Source organism: Diadema antillarum, unplaced genomic scaffold (assembly GCF_040938485.1).
Source record: "Diadema antillarum isolate AM-2024a unplaced genomic scaffold, OU_Dant_1.0 seq00000195_RagTag, whole genome shotgun sequence".
Taxonomy (NCBI): domain Eukaryota; kingdom Metazoa; phylum Echinodermata; class Echinoidea; order Diadematoida; family Diadematidae; genus Diadema; species Diadema antillarum.
Window position 1 is genome coordinate 1,101,163 of NW_027271258.1, and position 20,900 is coordinate 1,122,062.

Here is a 20,900-nt window from a genome sequence, read left to right on the forward strand (position 1 = left end):
ATCAAAGCTCTTATTTGCAACATCAGGGTTTATGATGTTATTATCATTATCATTGGCAGTACCATTATCATGCCCATCTTCACAGTCATAATGATAATATGTTAACGACACAATAGATTAGAATGATAAGAACAACAATAAAAATTAATATCAATCAAACTAGTTGTTCAGCATATTCTGTAAGTGTATTGGGAAGGTTATAAATGCAAATTATTCATTTTTATTTCTGCTCAGTAACAATTCAGAAAAAAATTAATTGAAGGTGAAAACTACTTGGCATTCTCTCATTTGGCTAGAATGGCAAATTCAACTCCTTTACCTTTGCAGAAAAAAAAAAAAAAAAAACTGCTATGAGCTTCTCCTGACACATCAGTCTCTTTTGCAAGGACAGAAAACAAAAACACAAAAGTGTATATCTACATATGGGACCCATGTACTGTAAAAGTGGAAATCTTCGTGCATTTCGCACAACCAGACGCTAGCGTAAAAAAATAAATGCACACAAATATTACTTACATGCCGTGTGTTCCAGTAGTTAATGTCCTGATTCCGCAGAATTTAATAAATGTGAAATCCATCTTACCCACCGAGCACAAAATATTACTCGCCAAAAAATATTCACTTTTACAGTACCAGTATACTCACAGAAGTAAATATATTGGGAATGAGGCATTCCCCATGCCAAAGACCCATACACACAAAGAAGTATATACATGGGACTAAGAGGTACTCACCATGCCAAATGCTCCTTTACCGAGGAGATTGCCTTTCTTCCAGTGCAGCAGCTCCGTCCCTTCCGACTCCGAGTGGTTTGTGTTTGAGCTCAGGCTGCGATCCGTGCTGCTGACGATGCTAGAGACTGTAGCTGACCCACCCTGGCTCATAATTTCCTAGACGGAGACAAACAATTATTAGACACAGGGTTCAGCTTCAATCCTCATTATTCTCTCTGCAAAGTCTCGTCACCCCAGCAAAGCCACGTACGTTTCATAAGAGTTCATGCAATTTTCCTTTTTATTAAGCTCTATTTTCATCATACACCTATGTTTATTTTTGTTATGAAGTAACAAAAGTCTCCCAATTGCTAAATCTCAAATTGATTCTTCAGTTGGATTCTTTCCACATACACTGTACCAAGGTATTCCTCTCGGATTTTGTGCAGATTTAAGGAATTTAGCCTGCTCTGATTGTAATCTTTCTTCAATACGGAATATTTCAGAGGGGTCATGTTAATGATGACGAGATGAAATGTTTCATGGAAAACCTCTCCTGGATGTGATGGATTTACATATGCACAGAACTCCAGAATAAGTTTACACTTTGTGCACGAATGGCTTCAGACAATGTGTACAACTGTATGGAGTTTTTCTGACCCACTCGGCTCTCGAAGCACACAAAGAGTTAACCACACAAAAAAAGAATGTGAGTCCACAAACTATGCTCACCTCTCCTGTCTCCATGAGATCTCTGAAGACTTCACTGCTGGCCTCGGACAGCGCCAAGCTCTGATCCAGGAACTCCGCCTCGTCCAAGTCTCTCTCCTGGTGGTCCAAGACTTCCCTGGGGGCCGGAGACAGGCTCCTGTGGGAGCGGGCCGTGGCTATCGACTGCGGATGGGTGTGGATAACCGACCGGTTGATGTCCTCTTGCGAACTGGCGATGGCACTCGACAGTTCTTGGAGGGTCTGCTCTGTCAGGGTTTGGACATGCTTTGTCAAGGGGTCCTCGCCTTCTGCGTCATCCTGGCCCTCATCAATCACGCCGGGTTCCTCAATACTTTTATTCCTTTGATTGTCTGGCTGGAGAGTTTCCTCACCTTGTTGATTGGGTAAAGGATCACCCATCGACTGGTCATGGTGCTTGTCAATCATTGAAGAAGATGGACTTGTCGTTGCTGAGGAAACCTTAGTCTGGGTGTCCTCCTGCCTTCCCTCTGACTTGTTGTCGAGGTCCGGTGGTGGTAGCACCACGCTATTTGCATGCGAATCTTGTTTGGCTGACTGGGAAGCAGAGTCTTTGTGGCTGGACTGCCTTGGACTGTGTTTCTTGGAGGGTTGGATCTGATGTGCATGGAGCTGCTTTGGCAAGGGTGGCTTCTTCCTGAGAGGCTTTCCCATCTCCCTTCCTTCTGCGGATTGCTGCTCTTCCTTCCCTTCCGTGCCCTCACTACTACTGTCCTGGCGGGTCGTCAAGATGAGATTCAGCCGTTCCCTGATCTGCTCCTCATCAGAGTTGAGGGAGCTCTTTCGAGAATCTCGAGGGGAGGGGGTCTCAAAGTGGTCCTTTATCCTGAAGACTTTCAGGAGCTCAGGATTGGTTTCATAGTCAGACAGATCTGCAGTAATGCCCTCCTTTTCTCCGTCGGTTCTGGACCTTCCTGAACGTGGCGTGATGGGTGGCTGCAAACTGGCTTTTCCCAATTGATGCTCAAGTTGACTCTCATTGACTGATCTGTCTTTCAACACTATCTCATCATTCTCATTCTTACTCCCTTTCTTTCTGGAGATTCCACCTCCATCTCCCCTTGCTTGCCCACTCATTTCTGAGGAGGAGGTGCTCTTGAGCGAATCTGCAAACTCCTTGATGGTGCCCATGGTGTCTGGGATGAACATCGGAGCATTGAGCTCCAGCGGGCTGAGGATGTTGACAATGTTCTTCTTCTCCTCAACGGAGATCTCCCTCATAACGGTGAGTTCATCCAGCTTGAGGGAGTGGTGCGGACTCAACTGCACATCGAGCTCAGCGTCCTCTTCAGATGAGTCATCTTTTTGCAGTGTTTCCCTGACGATGACATCGCCGTCATCCTCATTTCGGGTGGTCTTGATATGCCATCCCTGTCCTGTGATGAATGCTGTTGTATTGGTCTCGACTTCTGGCACCAGCTTTAAGTCCGTGTCTTTCACTTTTCTCTTCCCTTTCCCCTTTCCTGCAGATCTCTTAGACTTTTTCATTCCTGTCTTTGACTCATCACTTCCTTTCCTTCCTCCGCTCCCTCCTCTTCCTCTACTCTTCCCTCCACTTCCGACCCTCTCCTTACTTTTTCCTTTTCCACCTTTCCCTGGAGAACTCTGAGCAGAACCTGACACTTTCTTCGGTCCTGTTTTCACAAGTCTTCGCACAGGTTCCTTGACGGAGGCAGCACTGCTCTTGATCTTTCCCAGCACCTCAATCCGCAGGTCGTTGGGCGAGGAGCATGTCCCAGCAGACTTGAAGAGTTCCACAATGTCCATGATGACGGGAGACTGTTTGGCTGCCATCGGGTTCTTTATCGGTCTCTTATCCTTGGGACTGGCCGTTGCGTTCTTGCCTGCCTCCCGCGGGGATGTTTCTGGTGACTTGTACTTGCTGACTCTGATAAAGGTACTTTCAGGCTTTGGTTCCTTGGGGCTGGTTGGGCTTAGCACCATATTTTTGCCAGTCTTAGCCTTTGCAAACTCAGACGTAGTGACTTTGACAGCAGGGTCTATGTGATTCTGGCTGGAAGGACCACTCTCTTCTCTTCGTGTTTGCTCACTCTTTTCCTTTTTGTCAATCGTACCATCACCACTGCGTGGACTATTAACCACTCTTGTAGTTGTAGCTTCTCCCACTTCTCTCATACTCTCGACTGTTTCAACAGGCACATCGGAAGTCTTTCCTATACTGGTCCCATCAGGTAATGACGGATTTGGCTTGCTGTCAGTTGATACTTGTCCCTTCCCCTCACCAGATTTCTGTAAAGTATTTTCCTTTAGATTACCCTGAGATGTCAAGCTCACAGTCTGTTCACCTTTTGCTGCAGCAGCATGACCTTTCCTTGGAGTCGCATTACCTCTTTTCTGTTCTTCCTTTTTCTTCTGCTCTAACCTCGGGGATGAAACCTTTTGCAATGCCAACTTTTCTACGCTACCTCTTGTATCCTTGATTCGTTTCGTCGAGGCAGGTGGCAGCTCCAATTTTGGTTTGCTTGTACTGCCATGTTGCTCCACATTTGTGTCTTGCTCCACATTTGTGTCTTTTTTCACAGCTGCATTTACTGCAGATGGAACAGGTTGGACTCTCCTCACGGCCATCTTCCCTTTTTTGACTTCCTTCTCTTTCCGCACCTTCTGCTGGACTATTACCAAGCCTTCTTTGCTGCCTGTCGGTGCTGTGCTGCTTCCAGCCTTCTTGGTGACTCCTTTCTCCTTGTAACCAGCTATCGACGATTCTTTCTTGATCCGGTGGTTGGGTTTGGGTCCTCCTCTCTTGAACCCGTTATGTCTCTCAGCTTCATCATCATCTTCTCCACTGAAGATGACTTCCTCAAGGACTTCCTCAGCCTCACTGCTCTCGAGGAGATCCTCCGTCTGATCTGTCTTGGTGGCTTTAGGCAAGGTGCCCACTCTGCTTCCGGCAACAATGCTTCTGTTTCCCTTCTGTTCCTTAGACTGCTTTGTGGCGGGACCCTTCCTGGGAGTGGTCCCTGCAAATCTTGGCGTTCCACTCTCAAAGTCTGATTCAGAGGAACTGTCATCATTGCACGATATCCTCCATGTCATCTCCATCTTCTCTTCCTCCCCTCCAATGCCCTTCTCGCTAGACTTACCCTGGTTTTTCCTGACTTTTGGTGTATTCTTACCAGCCGCTGGTGTCCTCTCCTTCTTGACAGTAATTGCACTCTTCCCACTAGGTTTCATCAAAGTCTCTTTTTTACTCTTGTCCCCCGCTTTCTCTCTTCCAGAGCTTTTAGCTTTCTGCCCGAGCTTTGAGGTTGTCTTGTCAGAGTTTGACGATATTCCACTCAAAGTTTTCACACCTGGAACCTTTTGTATCATTGCAGCAACTTTTGACTGTCCAGCCGATGCTTTGCACTTAGTGTCCTTTTGCTCTGCCACCTTCTCACTTGCACCTTGTGACTGTACTCCAGGGTGAAGCCCAGTTGTCGCTGCCTGACCCTCATCAATTTTCCCTCTATTTTCAGCTCCTCTTGACACACCCTTATCCAGATTTTCATCCAGATTTTTAAGATTGCTGTTGCTGTCAGCCACAGCGTGTTCTTTTGACTGTTGTTTACCAGTCCTTTCGCTGTTTAAATCAGAAACTTTTGCCACGGGCAAGACTTCAAGAGTTCCGGGAGATCGCTTTGAGGACCTTGGAAGAGAGGAACTGCTTCCACTTTGAACACAGGATGAGGCCGGCCCTCGTGTCCCTTGTGACAAGAGTTGCTTTTGGTTTTGCGAAGTGCACTTGCCCGTGGCTTGAGAACCACCAACTGTTGAAGGAGTCCTGTTTGAAGCTGGACTCTCCACATGAATTGTTCTCTGCTCAGACGATGACCGGCTGTTACAGGATAACGGAGCGACTTTGGCCGAAGCAGCACAGAGCGGTGCGACCTTTGCTGACTGTTCCTCTTCAAGAGAAAGTCTCTGACTTGACACTGAGTCCACCTGACCAGACATTTCAAGGTTGGAATGTACAACAGATTTGGAGGTAGAGACGGTGCTCACCTTGGAGTCGACAGCTGGAGGAGCTCTTGACAAGCTTCTATGATCTGTGGCCACCGATGGCTGTCTTTTCCTATCTACAAGGGCAGAGTTATTTTCCAGGGAGATTCGGCGCTTACTAGATGTTCTACCATCATTCACTCTCATCTGCACAGGCTTTGTTTCGATCTCCGTTATGAATGTTGGGGCTTCAGCAAATTCTTGCTTCTCACTTGGGCTTCCCATCTCCGACATGTGTCCGTGCACAGACGACATGGAAAGCACAGAAATACAGTCCTCACTGGTCTTACGCTTGGACCCCTGACCCGAAGTCTGCCGCCGCATGGGGGACGACCGCCCGAGACTCGGTAACCTGGTCTGGGCACGCTGGAAGAGGGGGCCCTTCTCTTCAGGCAGCTTCGTAGCCGAGGGCGTCATCTTGATCCCCAGGCGATTCTTCGCCGCCTCTTTGCGGTCCACCTCCAGCTGTGGACTGGGGCTTGAGGTGAGGATGCTTGCAGAGGATGAGGTGTGGCTAACCGTTGACCTCGACGACCCTTGACCTGAATCCGAACTCTCCTTCAGAGCATTCACACGGCTAGCCTCGATGTTAAACATCGCGCGGTGGGGCAGCACGGGCTGCACCTCGTGGTTCATGGCACTCAAATCAATCCTCAAGTTGTTTTCACTGTCCGCAGCCGCATCTCTCTCAGCAGCATCGCCATCATTTTCCTCCTCGTCCTCAAATTCGAAGATGGTTTCCTGGTGCGGGCGTCCGTCGGCAGCCAAAGATGGTGTCAGCGGCAGCACCAGCTTTGAGTTGGGGAAAAGACTGGCAGATTCCGGATTGGGACTTGGACTGTTAAGTACGAGGTGCATTTGTTCTGTGGGAAAGAATGGACAAACATCATATCACCCGTCAATTTTCTTCCAGACTTTCTTTTCCCCAATTTCATCCCCCAATATGTAAAAGCAAACACATACACACAATACGCATTGCCTTGAAAACAAGCCAAGCTATCTATTTTGGACAATTACTCCAAATTACAGACACTGTACAGAATTGGTCACAAATTGTCAAATTCTGCTGACAAAGCAGGATGAGAATTTCTGAATTCATTAAAACAAACACAAACACACACATTTCAGCATATAAAATCTGCTCATCATCAATAGGATAAGATTACTGTTTATGCCATATATTTTGCATGGCACTTATTTTTACAAATTTGGCAAACTGGGTGACATATGTGAATTCAACAACGCATAAGAATTCGAACTTTGATCTTGACATGAATGTAGCATGCAAGCATACATTTATCTGTCCATTACTCATAATCCAAGACATTGAATTCAACCGCTCAAGAGATTGTCAGGAGGTCCTAACTTGGATTAAGGCCTCAACAGTAGATGGAGAAATCTTATTCTTCCAATCCCACATGGGGTATATCACTGAACAGCGAATGTCTACAAACACACTGAAAGTCGCAAACGGATTTCAGTGTCCCAAACAGATTTGATTTCTGCAGAGTCATTGACAGCTGGTTCAAGAAAAACTGTTTGCGAATTTTGATAGCAACTCTTGTGAAGTAAATATTTATAAACTTTGACAAAGGTAAGATCTACTCTAGTTTCGCAAACATTCGCCACTTAGTGAGATACCCTCTAGGGATCAGGGCCCCATTTCATTAAAGATGTTAGGATGGCAACTCTCGCTGGAATGGCAACCTCCAATAGCAACAGCCAATCAGGCAGCTGGATTCTTGTCGTTACTATGACAATTGCCATTCCAGCAAGAGATGTTTTCATATCATCTTTTTTACGAAATGGGGCCCTGGACAACTTGGCTATGTTTTATGCCACACACCCACCTAGGTTCAACAAATGAGAAGTGCGTAGAGGAGTGATTGAGGCCAACGGGGGGTTAGCGTTTGAATCTCGCTGGGGGAAGAGACCACCTCCGGACGAAGCGCCGAGGTCCGATGTCACGGAGCTGTCTGATCCGCGGTGCTGCACCAGGCGTCCTCTGTGTCTCGCTGCGGGGAAATCGCCCTGGCCGGTGGACTGCCGGTCAATGGGTCGTGAGGCCATGATGCGCTGAAATCTGCGGAATGCAAGAAGAGTTCTTCAACATGTAGCCCATAATGTCCCCCAGACATGTTACTCTTCATGAGTATAGTTAGGCCTACGCTCTATTGGTAATGATAACCATTCACACAATTTATGTGGCACTTAGAACAATAAAATGTCTTTTAAGCATTTAAAAGATAGAGGAACAAAAAAAGTACAGTTTCAGAATGTTCAGACATATAAACAACTACCAGCTGCACATGCTTATCCATGAGACTATTGATTAAACTGATAAGTTTTTAATACAGCCTTGAATTGTTCTATTGAGTCAGTTTGTTTTACACATTCTGGAATCTGTTTTATGAAGAGTTAAAATTGATTATATAGTTGATTTCAACTGTAGGTCTATGGCAGCCTGTGTTGTAAGGAAATTTGAAATTGAAATTATATTATCTTTTGATAAAACGGGGCCCATGTAGATTATTCCACAGCTGAGAGGATGCTAAATGCTGAATGCCAATGTATGATGAATGCCAAGTGAAAAAGAAGAAATTAGCCACACAAAAAAAGAATAGAAGAAACAGAAAACCTCTGTAACTATACTCTCTCTCTCTACAAAACATTTCTTTCACTCTCTCTCTCAACAAAACATTTCTTTCACTCTCTCTCTCAACAAAACATTTCTTTCACTCTCTCTCTCAACAAAACATTTCTTTCACTCTCATTGGTCAAGCCTGGCTGGATTACTGAATGCTGATGAAAAGGCCCAGCAAGTTAAAGGTCCTGATTACCTTTGGGAGCAGTGTTCACAAAAATGTTCAAGATGCATATGCGTAGGTCTGTTGAACCACAAAACGTAGGTTGAAAATGAGAAGGGCATAGTTTTTTAGACAACTTAGCACCCTTCCAATTCTCAACAGATGAAAACATCCTACTGTTAAATTTTCACAATAAAGCCTAAAATAAAAGGAGATAGCAGTATTTTTCTCAATAAACATAACTGTATAGACGGTTCAGTATGGAAACATTTTTATTATAATTGTTGTTCACATTTTGTATATTTAGCAATACTGAACATCAATTCTATTGATTCATATTTTTACAGTGGTTGTTTCCATCCCTAACTCATATTCTAGAACTTAAAGCACTAATGCTGGGTTTTTGTTTCATCTCCAAATGGTAAATAATACCGTTAAGCTAAATGTCTACACACATAAATAGTTCTCGATACCAATAGGCCTCAAATTTGGAGCATCACCACTTGAAAAATGAGATTCTACTTAACGACGTCTCTTTTAAATCTTAAATAAGATTGAGAGAGAAAAAAAAAGCATGTTATTTCGCAATCATTTGAAACGTACTTAACATCCCGTAGGCTGTCATCGAGGTCCAGGCCGACCACGGTGACGGGAATTTGTGAGCTCTCTCCCAGCAGACGATGTCCAGTCGGGTCAGCTGTGGGAAAACGAGAACAAAATGGCATAATTACTTTAAAATCCATGGCCCTAGCAAATTACTTTTTGGGGTATTAAAGTAATACAGCCATAATGGCAAGCTTGGTCATTGCAGCCAGAGGCACATTCAGGAAAAAATGAAAAATTACACATTTATCATGAATGAAGCTCCCAAATTAGTTCAGCTTCTAAAACGTTTCATGTTCACAATGCACAATCCCAAAAATGATAATCACATGCTAGTTTTACTTCTTCTTTTTTTAAATAAAATATCTCCTTTTGCAGGGTCATACAATCACTATTATCTGCAATTCATGGAAAAAAAAAATGAGGAAAGAACATGAATTTCATAAGGATGGAATTGCATTTTCTTTGCTCATTTTCATATATATTACATATTTTTCTTTCTTCCTGGACAATTTCCCAATTTGTTTGAATTCATTATCATTCAAGATTTAACTAAATATCATTCATCACTATGCTGGTAATTAATTCTTTCGTCAAAGAAAAGAAGAAAAAGACAATCCGACATCTCCCGGCTTAGAAATGTGTAACTTCGAATTTCTTAAGTCAATTTCTCGCATGATTGGAATCGGAGATATGCAGTTCTGCCAGATTATGGCCATACTGATGTTTACTTACATCTTGTCTTTTCCAGCTTGTCGTGACCCCTTGACCTTTGACCCTTGGCATGGGTGCTACTCCTACCGGAGAAGGTCAGTGACCTTTTGGCCTTCCTGCATGATGATGATGATGGTGATGCAGCGGAGGTGGTAGTGGTATCCAGCTTGCTGGGGGTAGTGGAGAGCGGATCCAGCACTCGGGGAGTCTTGGGCGGGGCAGGGGGCCAGTTGGGGGACGGGGAGGGGGAATTGCGGGATTGACTGCGGAGCAGGCCCAGCTTACGCGCTTGCAACCTGCAGGAAGTTGGCATGAGGAAAGAGGAAAAAAGAGCTGGACAATTAAGCAAAAGCGCATAATGTACAATGTATTAAAGGGACTGTACAGTATTCATGTTTTGAACATTCTTAAGTGAGATAATGAGAAACCTCTTATGAAATATGAAAGAGCATGTAATCTTAAGAAGGATTCAACGTTTATTTGATGGAAATTGGTTTTCAAATGGCTGAGATATCCAAAAAAGTGATAATAACAAGAGGCGACAGGCCACAACTTTATTAGGATCACTTTGTTTCACTTTGTTTTTGGATATCTCAGCCATTTCAAAACTGATTTTCATCAAATAAACTTTTGATACCCCTTAGAATTGCATGCTCTTTGACATCTCATAGAGTGGTTTCTGAATATATCACCCTTTAAACATTTGTGCACCATTAATGTTGCATGTTTTTATACAGTTTGCTCTTTTAGAAGGCAATGTTTTCTCGATCTGCATTTGCTGAATGACTGCATCAAGTGAACTAAAGCGTCTAAGTGCAAAAGAAAAAAATAATAAATTCCATCTAAATAAGGCTCTCCCCTGATGAACGATTAAATGTTTGGAGTATGGGATAGCTCATTTCGACAAAAAACAAGAGGGGAAAACAGACACGGGAAAGAAATGCTTTACTCAAAAAAAGGTGTGAAAAGGATTTACTTTCTAGATGCTAGAGTTTTTTGGAAACATTTCTTACAAATACTCTTATCTGTATTTTGGAAATTGCTGGAGTCAAAAACTCTACAACAACACACAAGTGCATATGTTTGACACTCAACTAATCATGAATCAAAGTTTGTTCCATTTGCTGCCCTTTTGCAGTAACTCATCAAATTTCATAACCTCTTTATGGTCTCTACAAAAACATATCATACACTTACAATACAAACAATACAAGTTGTCTGTTCCACTGCATAGAGAAATATACTTACATATATACTGTAAATGTCAAAAGTTTTGAGTTGAGCAGCTCAAAAATATTGACGTTTACCATAAATATATTTCTCTATCCGGGATAGGATAGGACTTTGCATGAGATACTAGCTTACTGATAGCTAGCTGATCATGCTATCTAAAGATGATGAGCAGGCATTTCTATCTTTGGTTTCAACATTGTGCATCTGAATTAGGCCTCTACTGGCACTGAAAAATCAATATTCAATTCAGGTGGAGTAAGAAAAAGAAAGGGGAAAGGGAGAGGGGTGGGGGGGGGGGGTGCAAAAGATCAGTAATCCAAAAGAAGAGTACACTTACCCTGGAGTAAATCTTCCTGACTCAATATCTTTCAGCATCTGTTCCTCAGCCAAGACTGCTTTGTGGGCATCCGTCAACTTCTGGAGCATTTTCTCTACAAACACAAGAAGACAACCCAATGTTTTTTTTTTTTTTTTAGGGGGTAATCAAAAACTTACCATCCAAACAGTGACGGTGAGACCAACTTCGGTGCAAATAGTCTCCACTCCGTACTCTGATGTAAGCTATCTTATTCAGAACATAAATAAACATGATTATACTTTATCCAGAGGTCATTCATAAAGAATTCATCATCAATAAAAGTGTTTCTGAGCTCAGTTGCTATTCAATATAGATAAACATTGCCTGGTATCCATTCACAGCAAATCAAAACAAACAATTTGCGAGACGGCCAGAGAATGAAAATGTTTATTCAGTCCATAAGCTGCAACAAACAAAAAGGATTTGTTTGTGAGCATATGAAAGTGAGCATTGTGATACCTAATTTCTCCTTCATTGGATGAACACTCAGAATAAAGAGGCTGTGAGGAGAGAAAAAACAAATAATTGCATGCTTGAACAGAGACTAGGAAAGCTGAAGAAATACATTCATAAGACTATCATGCCTTTCACTTACTTCCCAGTTCAGATGGTGGGGAGGTGGAAGAGAGGCTCAGGAGATGTGTCTGTCGAGGGCTGTCCTCCTCCACCAATCCCATGCGAGAAGGAGGCTTGACTGGGCTAAGCTCCGCCTCCTGTTTGTTGTGTGTAGCCTCCGTCCAAGCCTCTACAGGACGGCAGAAAATACAATAAATCAGCAATACAGGGGGAAACATTAAGTGTTTAAACTTTATCCATACAATACCAAATGTTGCAATACCAGAAAAAAAAATATATATATTTGGCTTTTGGACAAAAGAGTATATAACCACTTTTCTTTTAACAAAACTTTTCATTTCAGGATGAAAGAGGGAAAACAAATAATGCCTTCCATTTTTTGGATCATCTTAAGAGTATTGTCATGGCAGCCATTATGCAAAAAGGAAGTTTAAATGTTAGCTGTTTGCACATCGCACACCACATGCCACCTCTGGGGCACTCTGAGCATTGATGACCATTTATACAGAGTTTGATTGCTTCAGGAGAGCCTAGTATTAAGTACAGTTGAACCTCAGTCTGTTATCCGGCCTCCCTTTATCCGGATCTCTCTATTATACGGACGCAATCTCGCCGTGATTTTTTTTTTAAATAATTACGGGAGGAAAGGGGGATTCCCATCTCCTTGACAACTCCTACCCAAACACACACGAATTACATATTACTTCCAACATGATTAACATACATTACATCAAATTTCCTTCCAAATTGCTTACCTTCAGACATTTCAACATCCCCAAACATCCCCAAATGTAACAACGAAAAGGTTGCAGTATCATGTGGTACTACAATGGGCTACATCAGTACATTTGTATGTTATGTACATGTATAAGCATTGAGTCTCCCGTATCCGGCCAAATCCCTTATCCGGGTGAGCCCCGGTCCCGACTTGTCCGGATACGAGAGGTTCAACTGTAGTAACCTAGCCTTGAGTGGGCGTAACCTCCGAGCAGTTCTAGGCCTGATATTCTGTTTGAACATAGTTTAGAGTGCAACAGGAGTGCCCCTAGGGTTCTCCCTATGCCCTGTATGAGGTGCATGATTGTCTCCTAATACACTTGTACTTGCAGAGACTCCAACCCCAAGCACCTTCTGATCTGGAGATTCTCCCGCCTGAAACCCCTAGCAAACGGGAGACTCCAACTTGATGTGCATGAAGCGCAAAGTTCCTTGTGGCCGGGGTCCAGCTCTAGGGTTCTAGATGTTATCTCATGCTATCTAAGGCTTATTTTTCAACATACGATGACACTAAGTTAGAAATCATTTCAAGCGGGAGAACAGGAGATTTTGCAAAAATGGGCTTTCGGCGGGAGATCTCCCGTCGAAAGCGGGAGAGTTGGAATCTCTGTACTTGATTGCTAACAACTGTTGAACTACTCGCAGAAAGTGTGCACATAAAATCACAAACCTTTAAGGACTGACTTCATGCGCTTGGTCTTCGCGACATCGACGGCCGTCTTCCCCCTGTCGTCGACCAGGGTGACGTCGGCTCCGTGATGGAGTAATGTGTTCGCTACTTGGGTCTGGCCCGCTGAGGCCTGGAGAGGCAGAACAAAAAAAATAAGTCATCAACATTTGGAAAAAAAAAAAATTAAATATTTCCTTAATATATATCCCTTTGCTTTTCAGTTCTGGTATGCTCGTGATAAATCTTCAAAATACTGGCAATAACAGACTCTCAATGTTCTCTAAAAGAGAAGATTACGAGCATCATAAGCACACATATGATATTCAGTTTGTGTGGGTTTTGGTTTTGTTTACTGTCTCCTACTTAGTTTTGGCGTGCTTCTGCAGAATAATAAAAGATAATAATAGTGGCTACTGTAAACACTAATGAATAAGGTACACTCATATACATGCATAAGGTGCCCTCTGATTTTGGACATCACGTGGGGAAAAAAAAATACACAGACACAGGTACCTGCATTTCTGTAAAAGGCGCACCCCCAACTTTTGATATTTTTCAGGACAAAAAAAAGGTGTGCCTTATACATGAATGCTCTTATGGTCCTCATACAGCACAGAGGTCCACCTTAAGTGCTCACGATGCTTCATGAATAATACATGCGGAAAACATGAGATTGGAGACTAAAAAAACAAACTAACAAACTAACAAGTAAGCACACAAAGAATGCAATATTCAGTATAAACAGTATCTGGCCACCTTTCCTGGAACAAATATAGATAGATATACAATCTGGGACATGCCATTGTTTTTCATAAAATCTGAAATATTTTTGGTAATTAAAAAAATAGTAAGTTCAACAAATTTCCCCACAAAATAAACAGTTGGCATTGCTGCAAATGATGCTACAGATAATATTAATCCAGCAATTGGATAAATAAAACAGAGATGGTTAACTCACCGATATATGGAGGGGTGTGGCTCCGGCGTGTCCTCGTTCGTTGACGTCCACGCCCTGGCCAAGAAGAGCCACGACGACGTCGACACTGCCGCTCTGCGAGGCCGCGTGGATCGGAGCGGCAGAGCGGTCGTCGCGGGCCTCGGCCGTCAGGGGAATCTGCAGGAGACGGAGCGCCATCTCGTCGGACAGCGCGGAGTTCGCCGCCGACGCGGCAAGATGGAGTGGGGAGTGGCCGTCCTTGTCCGTCGCCACGGGGTCGGCACGGTAACGAAGCAGCTCCTCCACAACGGCCACAGGATCATATGACTCGAGCGCAGAGCCAACTGATAAATGCGCAAGGGAGGGAAGGATTATACAAGTGCTAATATAATGAAACTCATCTTTTTCCAAATGTAGTAATTCACAGTTTGGATTGTGTGTGTTACACAAATTTGATATACCTAGCAGGATAGGTGTGGTTCACAGGTACAACTATAAATCAAGGATTTGTTGATTGCATCTGTAGCTTTTCAGCATCTTATGGCAATAATAATTACGATGTTTATGATGATGATGATTGTCATAATCAATCAAATATAATAATCGTAATCATAATCAGCAAATTTAACAGACTGAATAAATATCAACTGTGATAACGATGTGAATGTGACATCCACTAAAAAATGTACTGCTGTTCAGCACGTAACGTGAACAAGACGCTTTTTATAATGCATGAAATTGTTTGGAATTCCTGATTCATAACAAATCAGACTCACTAAATGTACAGAGTATACCATAGTCTGATGCTGGATTCAAACTGTCGTTCAATCCACAATACAAGTTAGGATTGACGATTAGTAGCTGATCTTGGTAATCTATTTATATCGTTCACAATTTGTGCCAATTTATAAATTGTGGTCTTAATCATGGAAGTATAGCTGTGATGATGTTATCAGATCTAATCAGATCTTGAGACCAATCGTGGCAATCGCATTGATCACTATTTTTGAACCTTCCCAAACTTTTCTACGATCAACGTGACTGAAACGAAGGACCTCAAGATCTGGGGGGCATTTCATGAAGCATTTTGTCCGACAAAGTTGTCGTACAAATTTGCTCTCAGCCAATCAGAAGCAAGGATTTCAGTAGCTTGTAACAGTTTGAAAGAAAAAATATCCAACCAAAATGCTTCATGAAATGCTCCCCTGATGACACCTGAAGAGATCACCATGACAACTCCGCGATTAGGACAATGATTTCAATCGTGGCACAAATTGTCATAGACATAAGCAAAAATTCAACAATCAGCTACTAACGGCTAATCGTGGTGTGCATAGTGGATCTCATGACAGTAGGAATCCAGCATTAGGACAGGTGAATCCATAGTCTAGGTTCAAATGACATCATCAAGCCATGGCTCAACTTGCTGAGGGGCAAGAACTGTGTATGGGTGGCAAGCGCATACTCGTTACATCCCACGTCCCATCATCATGTGCGATTTTACCAGGCCAAAAAGGCAGGCGGGTATATTCTACGCCTTGCGCACGCTAGAGGCCATGCGCTTTTCATGCACTCGTGTTGGGTCTTTGCCCCTCAGACAGCACATTTTTTGATGTCACAGAACCTCATCTATTAAATCCTGGGTGCGTTCGAGCGCTCTCCTAAAGCGAACTGTACCATACCATACCCGCGCCAGAGGAGCGCTCAAACGCTCGTAAAGTGTACCATACCGTACTGAACCGAGCCAAATTTGAGCACTTCCCGATGTGTTCTAAAAGTGTATCAAAAGGATACCAAAAGTTCGCTGTAAAGTATGCGCGTATCATGCCCATACGTCACAATGCAAAGACATCATTCTCTTTGTTCGGGACAGCTGTAAGTAGTTCAAGCGCCAGGTGAATGACATTCTTGCTACAAAATGCACGACCTTTTCTATAAATAACTCATGGGGTACGCTTTCTCAACAGAACACTGGAATGCTCCAAATCTGGCACAGTTCGGTACGGTTCACTTTGGTTTGGTACGCTTTGGTTCGCTTTAGAGCGCTCGAACGCACCCCTTGACAATCTTGAATGACAAAAAGGTCTTACTGCTCTCAAACAGCTGCACATCCCTGGTGACCAGAAGCAGTGGGGTGTAGCCATCGGCATTTCGACAGTTGATGTCCAGTACCTTGCTCTCTCCCTACAAACAAAGAAGAAACAAAATTTCAAGTCACTGATAATAATGTTCTGCTCATTTATCCAGTCAAAGTAGATCAGGATGTTTACTTAACTTAAAAACAAAATCTGGAAATAAACTCGATGGAAACAATGTTTACCCAATTATCAACTGGCTCCAGTGGGCGAAAGAAGATCCTGTAAAAGGAACAGCCCATATATTGTTCGAGATTGTGAAGAGTCCGAGCACACTGGACATTGTTCAGGGCACAAAAGATGCAATTTCCATCAATTCTTTTATCTTACCAAGTTTCACATTATTTTTATCATTGTTATAAATTTAAATAGCTGAACTGGCCATGAATATAATGATATGAATTAAGATAGAACAGAAAATGGGATTTCATTTGAGATTTGTCCCTGACCAGTCTAGATTAAAACAAAAATTTATAGGGTTCTTGGGATGGACACCATACCATGGCATATTCCATCAATCAGCCTGTATAAGATCACTGGTCTAGAAATCTGTAAGTTTCTTTTGCCACATACCTTCTTCGGGGGGAGGGGGGTATCATTAATCATTTTTAAAATTTTGTTCAATTCCTAATATACAACATCTTGACAACTTCTCGCATTCCAAAATTTGCCTATTTTTGCACGGAGAAGTGCATAGTTGTTGTAGAATTACTTCCATCTGAACAAGTAGAGGTCATTTACAAATAAAGATTATCTTGTAATCTCTCATCCTTACTGTGCATCCAGCCCATACAAGTGTAGGAAAATGTTAGAAAGAGAAAGGTCATGAAAGATAAATGTCAATGCAAAACACTTGCAAATTTTGATTTGTAATGTCCCCAGAGTACTTTCATTATTTACAACACAATTTGTCTAGTGACAGTTAAATGTGGCACTTCTTTTTTCCTCATATTAAATACAGGGGAATCCTGGTATAACGAAGTCCTCAGGACCGGCAGGTTTCCTACGCTATATTGAATTTCATAATACTGAATTCAAACAAATAAACAATACAAAAACAGGGGGAGGATAATGTTGCAGCCTGAATTTGAATTTCATTGTAGCTGGAATTTCATTGTAACCATGTTCCTTATGCACTCTATTTGTTTATTTCAAGAATTCTTTCACTCTTTCTCATAATCTTTCTTTCTTTCTTTCATGCATTTATTCTTCTGTGCGTTAAATTTCGTCGCGTGAGAATGATAAGGGTGTTAACTCTTATCGTGCCATGGTCGCCGAATGGCGACCTTAGTCCTGACGTGCCATGGTCGCCAATCGGCGACTAAGAACAGCGAGAAAAGCATTGATCATTTAAGTTCTTGTGATACCGTAATGTGTTACACCAAGCAACTGCCAATGATATGTACTGGTCGCTGATTAGCATAGCCATCGTTTCCACTAAAAATATGAGCATGCTTACATTTAAGAAAATTTTGAGTAAATACATGATTTTTCAGTTAGATGTATTTTTTTCACATCGGGAAAATCCGCAGCGGGCGCACCCTCTGCGATATGTGTATGGATCAAAAGTCTCATAGGTAAACCACGCGTGTGTATGCTATTGACTCAGCGTGTATTGTCTATGCGGTTCCACTCGCATTGTTCCGCTTGGACGCTGTCCTGCGGGAAGCTGCTTTGATTTTGTCCCTCAAAGAGGGTCAGCTTTCGTTCGTCGGTCAAGTCTTTTATCCTTTTGTTTTGATGAACGTCACTAATCGTTCCCACACTAGCATAGGGATTGCGCGCGGACAAAGGCCTGCCGATTTCAATAGAGTACACCCGCCTGCGGTCCGCTTAGACAAAAGGAGGATTAGCAGGTTCTTCCTTCTCAGGTGGACAAAAGACATTATTCCAGGGCCCCGGACAATTACTTAAGTTTCAAATACAGGATCTGGGAATAAAGGACTCAGATTTGGGAATGAATTACTGAGGCAGGAAGAGAAATTGCTAAGACAAAATAAACTGCTAGTACTGGTATCTTTGGAATCATACAATTCTAGAAGGCAATTTTGTTATCATTTGAAAGAGGAGATGTTGCTCTAAAACTTTCTCACAGAGTCAAGGGAGTGTTCCATTGAAGAAAAAAACACAACTGACTCTTTTCTTCCATACCACATAAAAATTTCTAATAATTTTTTTGATGTATCAAATATTTCTGCAATATTTCAGATTCAGATAGATATTGTGGCAAACTGACTGCATGACAGGAAAGAGCAAACATTCCTTGATATATGTTGTGTAGAACTCAATTCAAAACAGTCAATAGTTTCAGAGAAATGGCGGTTTTAAATTTCATTGTCAGTCCAGTTTCAAAACGTTCTGGCATTAGGTAAAAACCTCTGGCACGTTAGGGGTTTTGGGCCTGGCACATTAAGAGTTAAAGTCCCATTAGACCCATAGCCTTTAGGCAACTTAATGCCCTTCTCATTTCAACTGACAATTCATTCTTTCATGATTTCTTAATTTTTTCATTTTCTTTCTACCAAGTATTCTGTCTTTCTTTCAAGCAGTCTTCTCTTCTTTCCTCACACACGTTCCGTCACTCTCCACCTACCAGGAGCCGTCGGACCACCTTGGCGTCGCCCTGCCAGGCGGCCTGCAGTAGATGGCGGGGGGACACGCCCGTCCGCATCACCGACTCCAGGAGGACCTTCCGCATCTCGGCTTCGCCGGCCAGGTCAATGGCCGTCTCGTTCCTGCCGTTGCGCAGCGTGACGTCCGCGCCGTACTTGAGGAGCAGCCGCACGATCTTGACGCTGCCGATCCCAACAGCCCACATGAGGGCGGTGGTACCGGTCTCCTTGTCGCGTGCGTCAATGTTGACCACCTGACATGGACAGACAAAAAAATCCACTTTAACAACGTAAGATATTTGAGATAAATCTGCAGAAAACCAAAGACAGTAATTACAATGCATGTCATGATTGATGAGATTTTATAATCATACCCTCAAAAATATTTCTTGTTATGTTAAAAGTACAGCATCATTGAAAAGTTTTCATTTCTTCTCAATTTAATGACTGACCTTATTTGAAAAAAATAAATATACTGCCATTCTAATATCTTTCATGGTTTCAAACTCTTCAAAAATTCAAGCAATCAGTGGTAATATCTACCTACATCAAAATCACTGCTCACAAATTATTTTCACGGCCACTTTAAAAACGAGTAAGAAGAAAAGAGAAAGAGGAGAGTCACCGGACCTCGTGATTGCGGCGATGCAGCATGTTCTCCACTCTTTCGTAGTCCCCGCTGCGGACGGCGGCCACGAAGAGCGCATCGCCCTCCCCGTACAGCTGGCTGGAGCTAAACAGCTGCATGGTGAAGTCGTGGTAGGACTTCAGCAGCTGCTTGTTGCGGTGCGAGCCGCTGGACCCCGCACTGGACAGGGGACTGGTCGGCTCGGATCCTCGCGGAGCCCGGCGTGCTGAGTTTGGCCCTGGCTGGGTTCCTGGAAGCATGGATTCAATGACCCACAGTCCATTAGACATTGTTTCTTCTGGGTACACTGTACCATATGTCTCCAAAATGAAATACAATCAAGACTTTCTGCAGTGATACCTTTAAAAATAGTGAATCAATCAAAATACAATTTCAAGGTAGGAAACTATAACTTATACCTGACATCTTTACTACAGAAAACCCCATCCTATTTGCTTCAGTGGTCAAAGAGAAATGGGGATCCTTGTCGAGCATGTCAGAAATCCCTTCCCTCCAAGTTTAGTCCACTGCTACATGGTAAATGTACATTTTATCCCAAGAGCATCCAAGTGTTAAACTTGAAAGAGATGGATCCGTGACATGCTTTACAACGATCTATATTTCTCTGTGACCACTTAACCACAATGAATGGGGTTTTTTGCAAGGTGTAGGTAAGACATCATATTTTCATCCCCTGAAATTGCATTAAGAGTGCTCTATCATTTTGAAAGTTATCAATGTGAAATCCGATTGTAATTTTTTTTTTACATACTGTATATCACATGTCAGCATACTACAGTCACTCTATATCAAAATCTTGCAGACTTCTAGCATGATCGAAGCACTTACAGCGCAATGTACAAGAAAACACTGTGGAAGTTAAGAATTCTACAAATTACCCATTTCAAGTCAGATGTTGATAAATCTCTACCATAGAATATACTGGATTTTCTTTTCTGATTTTGTCAAAGATGAAATACTCTTAAGTCAATTGTGAAATTTGCTCAAAAATTTGACAGCTGATATTGCTTGTAAATGGTTACTGAAAAACACACACAAACTAAGCAAACAAACAGCTTCATTCCCTGATTTCATAAACTTTTCATTCCATGAAAACTGATTGCTTCTTCTTTTTTTTTATTTATGCTCAAATTGTAGAAAGGGATCTAGGGGTTGGGTCCTTCTGGTTCTCAGCTGAATATATGTTTACACACATTTCATGTGCGGAGAAGATTTTAATAGACATTAGAATATGTGCAGGGAGAAAAAGGAGCAAGAATTCCTAAAGAGCTATATAAAGGGAGCGCTGTAAGCACAGCCCTCACAACGTAAAAAAAAACACACAAAAAAAAAATGGGACCAAAAAAAAAGTTTCCAAACAATAT

At 42.6% G+C, this 20,900-nt stretch overlaps 1 protein-coding gene across 1 annotated transcript in view; it reads right to left on the minus strand.

Annotated features, from left to right (window-relative positions):
* The window catches only part of LOC139728745 (uncharacterized), a 55,746-nt gene that overhangs the window by 5,512 nt on the left and 29,334 nt on the right, over positions 1–20,900 (minus strand). Inside the window, exons 3-14 of the mRNA XM_071639685.1 lie at positions 19,518–19,765; positions 18,869–19,141; positions 16,231–16,324; positions 14,162–14,484; positions 13,204–13,333; positions 11,776–11,925; positions 11,160–11,253; positions 9,611–9,885; positions 8,876–8,969; positions 7,316–7,548; positions 1,437–6,328; positions 735–875 (exon numbers count right to left, since the gene is read on the minus strand). Coding sequence (XP_071495786.1) covers positions 735–875; positions 1,437–6,328; positions 7,316–7,548; positions 8,876–8,969; positions 9,611–9,885; positions 11,160–11,253; positions 11,776–11,925; positions 13,204–13,333; positions 14,162–14,484; positions 16,231–16,324; positions 18,869–19,141; positions 19,518–19,765 — 6,947 coding nt within the window. The remainder of the gene's footprint in view (positions 1–734; positions 876–1,436; positions 6,329–7,315; positions 7,549–8,875; positions 8,970–9,610; positions 9,886–11,159; positions 11,254–11,775; positions 11,926–13,203; positions 13,334–14,161; positions 14,485–16,230; positions 16,325–18,868; positions 19,142–19,517; positions 19,766–20,900) is intronic.